The 9,975-nt window shown below is 49.7% G+C and overlaps 1 protein-coding gene across 2 annotated transcripts in view; it reads left to right on the top strand.

Annotated features, from left to right (window-relative positions):
* Positions 1-53: 53 nt before the first annotated feature.
* The window catches only part of FBH1 (F-box DNA helicase 1), a 33,780-nt gene continuing 23,858 nt past the window's right edge, over positions 54-9,975 (top strand). Inside the window, exons 1-7 of one of the 2 annotated variants that reach the window (XM_086744244.1) lie at positions 54-86; positions 1,114-2,002; positions 2,636-2,803; positions 5,253-5,791; positions 7,647-7,777; positions 9,364-9,499; positions 9,748-9,938. In XM_086744244.1, coding sequence (XP_086600370.1) covers positions 1,990-2,002; positions 2,636-2,803; positions 5,253-5,791; positions 7,647-7,777; positions 9,364-9,499; positions 9,748-9,938 — 1,178 coding nt within the window. In that variant the 5' untranslated portion in view covers positions 54-86; positions 1,114-1,989. Of the gene's footprint in view, positions 87-168; positions 190-1,113; positions 2,003-2,635; positions 2,804-5,252; positions 5,792-7,646; positions 7,778-9,363; positions 9,500-9,747; positions 9,939-9,975 lie in introns of those variants that run through there. The other variant, XM_086744251.1, reaches the window with a different exon arrangement.

The following is a 9,975-nucleotide window of genomic DNA, read 5'->3' as shown; positions in this document are numbered from 1 at the left end:
CGGGTGTCGGCGCGTTCTCTGATTGGCCGGCGGGGCGGGGCCGGTGGAGTCGCGCGGGGAGCGTGCCCGAGCGGGTCCGGAGCGGAGTGAGCGCTGAGGGGGGGCGGGAGGGGCGCCCTCCCCTTAGCAACGGGGGCGGGCCCTTGGCAACGGGGGGCAGCGAGCGGGGGCGGCCTGGGCTGAGAAGGGGTTAGGGAGGGGGGACCCTTGGCACGGGGGGGCCTGGGCAGTGGGGGGACACCCTTGGCAGTGGGGGGCGGGTAGGTAATGGGGGCGTTCTTGGCATTTTGGGGGCCTTGGCAATGAGGGGACCCTTGGCAATGGGGGGGGGGGGGGGCTTGGCATTGAGGGGGGCTTACTGATGGCGGACGCTCATTGGCAATGGGGGACCCTTGGCAATGGGGGGGGCTTGGCATTGAGGAGACCCTTGGCAGTGAGGGGGGGCTTGGTAAGGTGGTCTCCTTGGTTTGGAGGGGGGAAGTTTGGCAGTTAAGGGAGACCCTTGACTCTGGGGAGGTGTTCTTGGCATTGAGGGGGGCTTGGTAATGGCAGAGGCCCCTTGGCAATGAGGGGACCCTTGGCAGTGGTGAGGGAGACCCCCTTGGTTTGGTAATGGGGGTCTCCTTGGCTTGGAGCGGGGGGTTTGGCAGTTAAGGAGGACCCTTGACTCTGGGGAGATGTTCTTGGCATTGACGGGGGGGCTTGGTAATGGCAGAGGCCCCTTGGCAATGGGGGGGCTTTGGCTATGGGGGAGCTTGGCAATGAGAGGACCCTTGGCAGAGAGGGGGGTTCTTGGCATTTTGGGGGCCCTGGCAATGAGGGGACTCTTGACAGTGGGGGGGACGCTTGGTAATGGGGCTCTCCTTGGCTTGGAGCGGGGGGTTTGGCAGTTAAGGGGGACCCTTGGCATTGGGGAGCCCCTTGGCATTGAAGGGGGGGCTTGGTAATGGGGTGACCTTTGGCAATGGCGAGGGGGGGTTGGCATTGAGAGGGGCTTAGTAATGGCGGAGGCTCCTTGGCAATGAGGGGACCCTTGGCAATGGGGGGGCTTTGGCACGGACCTTCCCCCGTCCTCTGCGGCTGCTGCTCATGGCTGATCCTTTCCCTTCACAGCTGGAGTGTCTTCTCGTGGCTGACAGCTCCGCTCCCTGTCGCGTTCCGTACGTGATCGAAGCCATAAACCGTGACGGGTGATGCAACCTTTGCTCAGCACTTTTGTGTCTGCTGCTGTCACCAATGGAAAATGTTGGGAAAAGGGAGAAGAGATGAATGCAGGTGAAGCCTGAGCAGGTCGTCTTCTCATAGTGGGTTTCTGGACTTGAACTCTGTGCTGTGGTCCTGGCAGCTCGGGGATTTTGCTGTTCTGGGGTGGAGGAGCCGTTACCTCAGCTCTGACGTTCGCTGAGACCGTGTGCTTAAGAAAATTGGGGCACTTCAATGCTGTATAATCTGAAAAACTTTTCGATTTCAATCAAGAAATACAATTTTTAAGTAGAATATTAGAATAGATTCATTGAGGCTGGAAAAGACCTGTAAGATCGTTGAGTCCGACTGTAAACCTCACACTGACAAGTCCACCACAAAACCATGTCCCTACGCGCCATGGGACTGTCTCGCATTGCGTTTTTTCTTCTGCTTGCCTTGTTTGCTGTGTTTTGAGGAACATGGAGTGTTAGAAAACAGCCTCCCCAGGGAGCTCAGCGGTCGCTTTTAACACCGCTCTGCAGAGCTGACGTGGAGGAAAAGGAGGAAGCAGCATAGTGAAACAAACTGACCCTTGGATCCTGACGCACAAGATGTACAAGGGAAACCGCTTGAGCGGTGATTGCTGAAAATTCTTGTGAGCAGTGTTTGCTGAAAATTCTCTTGTCAGAGGGAAACCCATCCTGTGCCATGGTGTCAGGTTTCTCTTGAGCATTTTCCGCAGAAGCAAGTTGCACTGTTTGTACTTTTTCTGCTGGCCGTCCCGCATATGGAAGAGAGGAGCTCATGGAGTTTTCAAGTAAGGTTTTCTTAAAATAACCCTTCAGATAGTTTTGTCCTGCTCCTTAACTGCCCTTCTCGTGGGGGAGAGCTGTGCTGCAAGTGGGTTGTGTTTGCTCCTTAACGGAGGATGCCAGCTTGGATCTGTTTGCGAGAGGCTCGGGTTTGTGGGTCTGAATGTTGGCTTTGACCTTCACTGGCCAAGTCACTGTCGTCTCTCATGGGGGGCTGCACAGTTCAGCCTCCGAAAGCTTTCTCGGCCTCCTCCTAATGAGGAGTGGAGTTTTAATCTTCTTCCTCTGTGTCATGCTGTTGTAGAGAAAGCCACAAAACTGGCATGGATTCTGGTTTTACGTTGTCCTCTTTTCCGAAGCCTTGTACAACGCAGGAGTGGCGACCTGGCGTGAAGTTGCTCTTGCAGTAACTGCAGAGGTGTCACCTTGACACAACGCATTGCCCTCAGCGTCTCACCAGAGCGCTGTACAAGTTTCTCCTGTGATTAATTCAGAGAAACTCCTGGCTGAAACATTGGGACCGTCCTGTAAAATTTCTGAAAAGAAACTGTCTGCTTATGCCTCTGTGACAGGCATGGACTGTTGTTTGCTAACAGTTTGGGTTTGGGGTCTTTTTTTTTTTTTTTATGTTGGCAAAGCAGTGAAGCGATTCAAAAAAACACGCCTCACGGCCGATGACTGCGAAGCTCTCGCCCAGAGCATGGAAGGTTCATCCTCCTTGACGCAGCCGTTGAGTCAAAGACGAAGCAGAAGAGATGTAAACAGGGGCCTCCATCCCACCTACCGGACACGGAGACATCAAGGAGGTACGCTGATTGCGGATACTCTGAAGGCTGAGGGATTTGGGGGAGAAAAATGCTAATATGGTGTGGGACAAAAGGATGTTGTGTAATCCATCGTCAAACTTGTGCTGATGGGAGAGTAATTCCGGGCAAGGTGAGTGCAAATGGAGGAAATGGGGCGGTTTTGAGTGGCAAAACTGGGCTTAATCTCTGCCTCTGGAAAGCCAAGTGGCAAGCAAAAGAGATTCCTCGACTACCTCCCTCTATGGGGGAGCGAGTTTGCCTTGACATGTGTGTTTAGTCTCTCACACCAGGAATGCCTCTGTGTCTCTGTCGTTGAGCTGTTAGAGACAACGTGGAGAGAACAGCAGCTCTCCCTGAGGAACACCACAGCCTCTGCAATTAGGCACTATTAATGATGTGATTCCTGCTTCTAGATGCTTTTTAGGATACTTATTAAATAATAACGAGCTCTCTAGTATATAGGACTGCAGAGGTGTTGTTGAGCACTTAACAAATATTAATGATCTTTGACTTTCCTGGGACAGGGAAACATTGCGATACACAGCTCGTAGATGTGGGTTTCGGAAGTGCCAAAGGTTTTGAGAATTGATAAGACTTGGAGCTACTCTGCATGTCACGGGGCTCAGGGCATGAACTGAAGGTGAAAGAGCCATTTTCAAATAGCTCACGATGCAGGCTCATACTTTTCTTTTCTGTTTTCATATCAGCGATATCTTTGACTATCTCACTTTAAAAACCTCTATAAACCTTAGATGCTGCAGGTTTTAGGGTGTTGGGACTTAAACATTAGCAGGGAAGCTGTTCTTTTCAAGCAGCAAGTGCCTTGCAAATCAGACCCCTTTAAGCTATGCCTTCCTGAGCATCCAGAAATAAAATGCATGAAAATCAACAGTAGCTGCTTGTGATTTTTTTCTTTTCGAGTTGCTTCTTAGCTAAACATCGGAATGTTTTGCAGACTAGGAGGATGACAGGGTGAGTACTGCCAGTGCTGATAACTTTAGTCTGTGTGCTACATGGACTGTCTGGCTCTCAGAGAAAGGAGAGGCTGCTGAGAGCAGTCTCTTGCCAAGTTTCAGTTTCCTTTACGGTCTCGAGTGCTTTAGGATGTAGCAGACAGGAAATTATGCGGCAAGAAAGAGCTGTTTATCCTCTTAAAGGCGTTGGTCTCTTATACTGTGGTAGGAGCAGCCTGCTAGAGCAGGCTTGGTGCTGTGACCTTCTCATGGTGCAGAGCAGTAGTTAAACCCTGAAGCTTTTCTAAAATCTTAGCATGCTTCTCGTTCACCGGGCTAAGAACAATCAATGAGCGCTGAGAGTCCAACCTCACTCTGAGACGCACCACAACACCTCAAGTCTTGCATTTTGTTTTCTTTCTGTTTCTCTTTCCTTGGCTAGTGGAAACATCTCCCATGAAATTCACTGTGCAGCTGTGTGTCTGTTTAACACACATGCGCTGTATGACATGAGCTAAGGATTGTTCATCTGAGAGTTGTGGAGTTTTATGCAGACTGTATCGTAGAATCATAGAATCACAGAATGGGTTGGAAGGGACCTTTAAAAGTCATCTAGTCCAACCCCCCTGCAAGGAGCAGGGACATCTCCAACCAGGTCAGGTTGCTCAGAGCACCGTCCAACCTGGCCTGGAACGTTTCCAGGGATGGGGCATCCACCACCTCTCTGGGCAGCCTGTGCCAGTGTTTCACCACCCTCATTGTAAAAAATTTTTTCCTAATATCTAATCTGAATCTGCCTGCCTCTATTTTGAAACCATTACCCCTCCTCCTGTCACAACAGGCTCTACTAAAGAGTTTCTCTCCATGTTTCGTCTTGGCCCATGGAGGTACTGGAAGGCCACTCTCAGGTCTCCCTGGAGCCTCTTCTCCAGGCTGAACAGCCCCAACTCTCTCAGCCTGGCCTCACAGCAGAGGTGCTCCAGCCCTGTGATCATCTGCGTGGCCTCCTCTGAACTCACTCCAAGAAGTCCACGTCCTTCTGATGTTGAGCGCTCCAGAGCTGGACACAGTACTCCAGGTGGGGTCTCACCAGAGCAGAGCAGAGGGGCAGAATCACCTCCCTCGACTTGCTGGCCACGCTCCTCTTGATGCAGCCCAGGATGCGGTTGGCTTTCTGGGCTGCAAGAGCACTCATGCTGAGCTTCTCATCCACCATTCTTTTTCTAGGAGCTAGTGGATGTCAGATGTACCTTGAGAATGCCCAGATTATGTGAACAGTGCAGAGATCAACATCATTCTGTTCACTTCCTTAGGTTGCCAGAGAAGCAATATGAAGCAGGACAGTTCACCTTTAGTAAGCTCATACATCTGTGAGGAACCTTGTGGAAATAACTACCACCTTACACAGCTTTTGGTCTCCTTGTTATCTCAGTTAGGAGCAGTGCACTTTGCGCTTGTTTCTGTTGAATTCAGTTATGCTCTTCCTCTTTCTGCAGGCCAAGGTCAACAGAAAAACATAACTGATTACTTCAGGATCTCTCAGACACAACAAGTAGGTCCCAGTAGGACGAAGAACAGTAGAATCAAAGAAGAGCTACTGGATCCCGTCTTTTCTGAACTTGATGACTCCTTCAGCAGTGTCTCCCCCGTGACAGACATCAGCGGTGATTCCTGCTCCTTTCTGGAGGATGAGGACCTTGTACCAGCTCCCAGAAAACCGCCTCTGTCCACTGCAGCTGCAGGCGTTTGTAAGCCAGAGCAGGATTTGTGGGGTGAGCCTGAGGAGAAGCCAATGGTGGTTCATCCAGAACCCAGCCAGATCAAGCAGGAACTTGATGATATGGAAATCGAACCGGTCCCTGATGCACACTATGGACTCCTGGGGACTCGTAACTGGGAAGTGCCTCAGGGAAGTATTGATGAGCTGCCAGTTGAAGTCCTGAGGAGCATCTTTGCTTTCCTGCCAGTGACTGATCTGTATCAGAGCCTGAGCCTGGTGTGTCGGTCCTGGAGGGAGATAGTCAGCGATCCACTGGTAAGGACTGCTGTGATACTGATTTGAGCCTCTGCCTTCTCCTGCTGCTCTGCTCTGTTTCAGTCTCGTTGCTGCATTTATTGCTGTAGGAGCATCCATGCTCTGTGTGTCTCTGTTCCTTTATATCCTTTTAGAGTTTATCAATGCCCACATCCTTTCTTGTTAGATCTTTTGTCATTTTTTGGCCTTCAGGACCACAGTAGCATCTTCGGATGCCAGCCTTTATCAGGAGATCAATACTGGGATAATTTCCCTTGATGCTTTCTACCTATATGTGGAAGGAACATCCTGTAAGACTCTGCAAAATTCCCTTTGCTGTTCTCCTTCCTGCAGGGAAATCTGGCTAGCAGACTCCACAGTGTCCTCTCGTGGCTGATGTACATCCCTGTCCCCCAGCCTGGGTGTGTGTGGTGTCTTTTGTAGTCAAACAGTTTTAGAGGGAAGGCCTTTAACTCTTGTTTTTTAGAACTTGATCCATCTGAAGTCAAAGCCCTCGCAGTAGAGTTGGGAACCCCCTGGCAGTCATTTTGGCCGCAGCAAGGATCTCGATTCTAAGAGATCTTAGATTCTTCTTCGATTTTAATCTTCGATTAAAGGTGGTCTTGAGACAGCTGGCACCACTCAGCTCACTCACTGTTCAGATTGGAAACACTCAGCTTGTACAAAGAGACTGGCTCAGCCTGACTTAGAGTGATGGAGGACTGATGGCAGCCCAAATTTTTGTGGGAGCCCATGGTCTTGTTCATGCCCTTCTGATAAATTTGGATGGGCAAGGCTGGACACAATGCAGGCGGTGTCCTGCGCTCGGCACTTTCCCAGCACAGTGTGCAAGTTTTCAGCCTGAAGAGCTAGAGAGATGCGTAGAAAATGCGTGCATTGAATGCTCAGTGTCCTCAAGTCCTCTCCCAAGCCTGCTCCTCACGCCGTAACACAGCCCAGAAGGCAGTGCCCTGTCTGCTTTTACCGAAGAAGCCCGAACAGCAGGCGGGTAGGGCTTCACGGACACAGGGATTTTTAGCAGTCAGATCCTACTCAGGGCAAATCTGTGCAGTAGTGCTGAAAATATCCCCATTCCCTTAGTGCTCTGATGTTTGAAACTGGACCAGCATCATGCTGTTCCCATCATTCTAGAAAAAAACAGGCTTTTATAGACATGTTTGCAGACTAAGAGGAGCAAGTCTTTCTCTCTTTCCTCTGTTTCCTTTTTCCTTCCCCATGTCATTCTAAGCACCTGTTTCCATCAAGCTACAGGGACTTTTTGAACTCGAGATCATCACAGAATCATAGAATGGTTTGGGTTGGAAGGGACCTTAAAAATCATACAGTCCAACCCCCCTGCTCTGGGCCAGGACACCTTCCACCAGACCAGGTCACTTAAAGCCCCGTCCAACCTGGCCTTGAACGTTTTCAGGGATGGGACATCCAAAACTTCTCTGGGCAACCTGTTCCATTGCCTCACCACTCTCACAGTAAAGAATTTCTTCCTTATATCTAGTCTAAATCTACCCTTTTTTCAGCTCAAAGCCATTACCCCTTGCCCTGTCACAACAGGCCTCACTAAAAGTTTCTTCTTGTCCTTCTTGTAGGCCCCCTTGAGGTACTGGAAGGCCACTCTAAGGTCTCCCCAGAGCCTCCTCTTCTCCAGGCTGAACAGCCCCAGCTCTCTCAGCCTGGCCTCACAGGAGAGGTGCTCCAGCCCTCTCATCATCTTTGTGGCCTCCTCTGGACTTGACCCAGCAGTTCCATGTCCTTCTAATGTCCTCTTTGGAAGTCACATTGATTAGCTTATTGCCAGAAGAAACCTATTTTCCAGTGCTGTGAGATGAAAGATGGTGGTCTGTGCTTCACATTCTAGTTCATTCCTTGGAAGAAGCTGTACCATCGGTACCTAATGAAGGAGGAGACGGCCCTGCACAGAGTTGAACAGATCTTGCAGGATTTTGCCATAACAAAGGAGCGGGAAGGATGTGTACTGGGGCTGATCAGGTGAGTCCGCTTCAGCACTTGACTCTACCTGTAGATCCTCTGACCTTCCTTGCTTTGCATCTTCTCCCATTTTATCCTATGAATTGCCAGGAGAGAAACAAGGTTGTCTTCTTAACAGGTGGGAGGTGTACAGGAAGATAAGGAAGGAGAAATTATTTTAACGGTAGAAATCACTAGTAGGTTCTAGAAATAGTTTTCCTCTTCCTTGTTCTGTCTGGAGCAGATGATGGACAAGTAGAGGATGAAATCTGGAGAAGAGAAGGTGGAAAGTGGATCTAATTGTTGTCTTCCTGTGCCTAATGAGGGGCTGTAGAGAGCATGGTGTCAAAGTGTTCTTGCAGGTGCACAATCAGAGGACAAGAGGCAATGGGCACAAGTGACAGCAATCTGATTTTGATAGCAAGTGAGAAGTGATGGGTAAGTGAGGGAGAGGCTGCAAAGTCTGGAGGAGGGGTAGCTTTGTACTGATCTCTGAGGAGATGGAGAAGCTGAACATGGACTGGGAAGAGCGAGCAGAACAGTTTTAGTGGTGGTCTTTTGAGTTGGATGGTGTTGCCTCTTGCATGGCAGGGAGATGGTTGTGTGAAGAGAGGAAAGAGGTGAGGAGAGCCTGAGGAAGAGGGCGTCACTCTCCAAGCAGCTGCTGGACTTGGAGCTCAAAGGAAGGTTTCAAGTACGTCAGAGCACAGCCAGGCTGGGTGCAGCAATTGAGAGAAGCTGCCATGATCTCTGAGACAAGTGTTGGATGACAAAATCAAAAAAGACTGGGCTGTTCAGTTGCTTGCTTGTTTCTGGAGCCCAACAGCAACCTTGGGAGAAGACATTGTATGGTTGCTTCCTGCAGGATGACTGTGCTGGAGACTGAGAGTTAATTAAAGTGCCTCTTTCAGCATCTCTTTATGTTTCAGGATCTGTCATGTGAGCACTACTTTTCCATCTCCTCATCAGCCAGGGTCTCAGAGCATCTCCTGGGTTTAGCTAAAATACAAATATCTTGTGGAGGGTGTGAGATTTGAGCTCTCCTTCCTGGTCCCTCTCATCTCCAATGTATTTTCTTATTTTCCTTCCCTGAAAGGCTGCTTTTGTGGACCTGCACTGACTTATCAGTCACAGCTCAGCAGCAAGCCCAAGCCCAAGACAGGTCCCTGATAAAAGCAAGTGCTCTGTTCAGATATCTGTAGTCTAGGGGACAATTTTGTTTGGCAGTTGGATGGTGCAAATGGAAGAGGCAAATCGGGTTAAGAGCAAGGTAGATCCTTCTGGAAGAAGACTTCAGGACAACTGGGATGAACTTGCAGACCAAGGGCTTGACGCAGCAAAGTATTTAAGCACGTCTGTATAACAGAACTGGGAATTACTTGTCTAAATGTCTCTAGGTACGAGAAGTAGGATTGGAAATCCAAGTTCAGCACCTTGCAGCCTCACTGCTGAACGCATCCAGTCAAATCTGTGGGGCACAGAGGAAGGTATAGTTACACTTAACTGCAGCCTGAGCGATAGTCCTTTGGAGAAGGCGTTATTTTCTTGGAGAATAAACTCACTTGATGAGGCTTCTTTGCAAATGCTGCTGTTCCTGTTCTGTGCAGGTGTGTTTCTGCCATACCCACCGGACGGAAGGTAGATCCCAGTGCGGTTCTCCAATGTTTGAAGAGTCATCACCTCTTCTCAAAGGCTGAAATCTGCGTTGCCAACACACAGTCGCATTTACAGAGCAGGACAGGGGTAGGTTTGACAGCTGTGAACTGGTTTATTTAAAAGATTTAACAGCTGATGGTGCTTTAGGGTTGTATCTGCCCTCCTTCTAAAGTTTTCCCTTTGAGGTGTTATTTGGTACTTGATATTACTCACGGTGAAAAGGGTTTAACTATTCATCCTGGCATCTGTGTTTTTTCAAGCGTTGAAGCAGGGTTTTCCTGCTCCTAAAGGCTCAAAGCTTTTTGCTCACTCTTTCTTGTCGTTGTCTATACCAGCCTGAGATCATGTGGGCCATAATTGCAGTCATGGTGCTTTTCTCCGATGATGTCAGTGACATCCAAAAGCTGATGGCGTGTCTGCAGAGATCCTACTCAACCCTTTCTCTTGTGGAAGTGACCGAGACGCTTTACTGCATAGCCACGCTGCTGTACGCGATGAGAGACAGGAACATTGCGATCACTAACAGGTAAGTGAGCGGGCCCCTCACTACAAGAAAGACATTG

The sequence above is a fragment of the Chlamydotis macqueenii genome, chromosome 1 (genome assembly GCF_036417535.1).
Source record: "Chlamydotis macqueenii isolate bChlMac1 chromosome 1, bChlMac1.mat, whole genome shotgun sequence".
NCBI classification, from domain to species: Eukaryota; Metazoa; Chordata; class Aves; order Otidiformes; family Otididae; genus Chlamydotis; species Chlamydotis macqueenii.
This window is presented reverse-complemented; position numbering and strand designations above follow the sequence as displayed.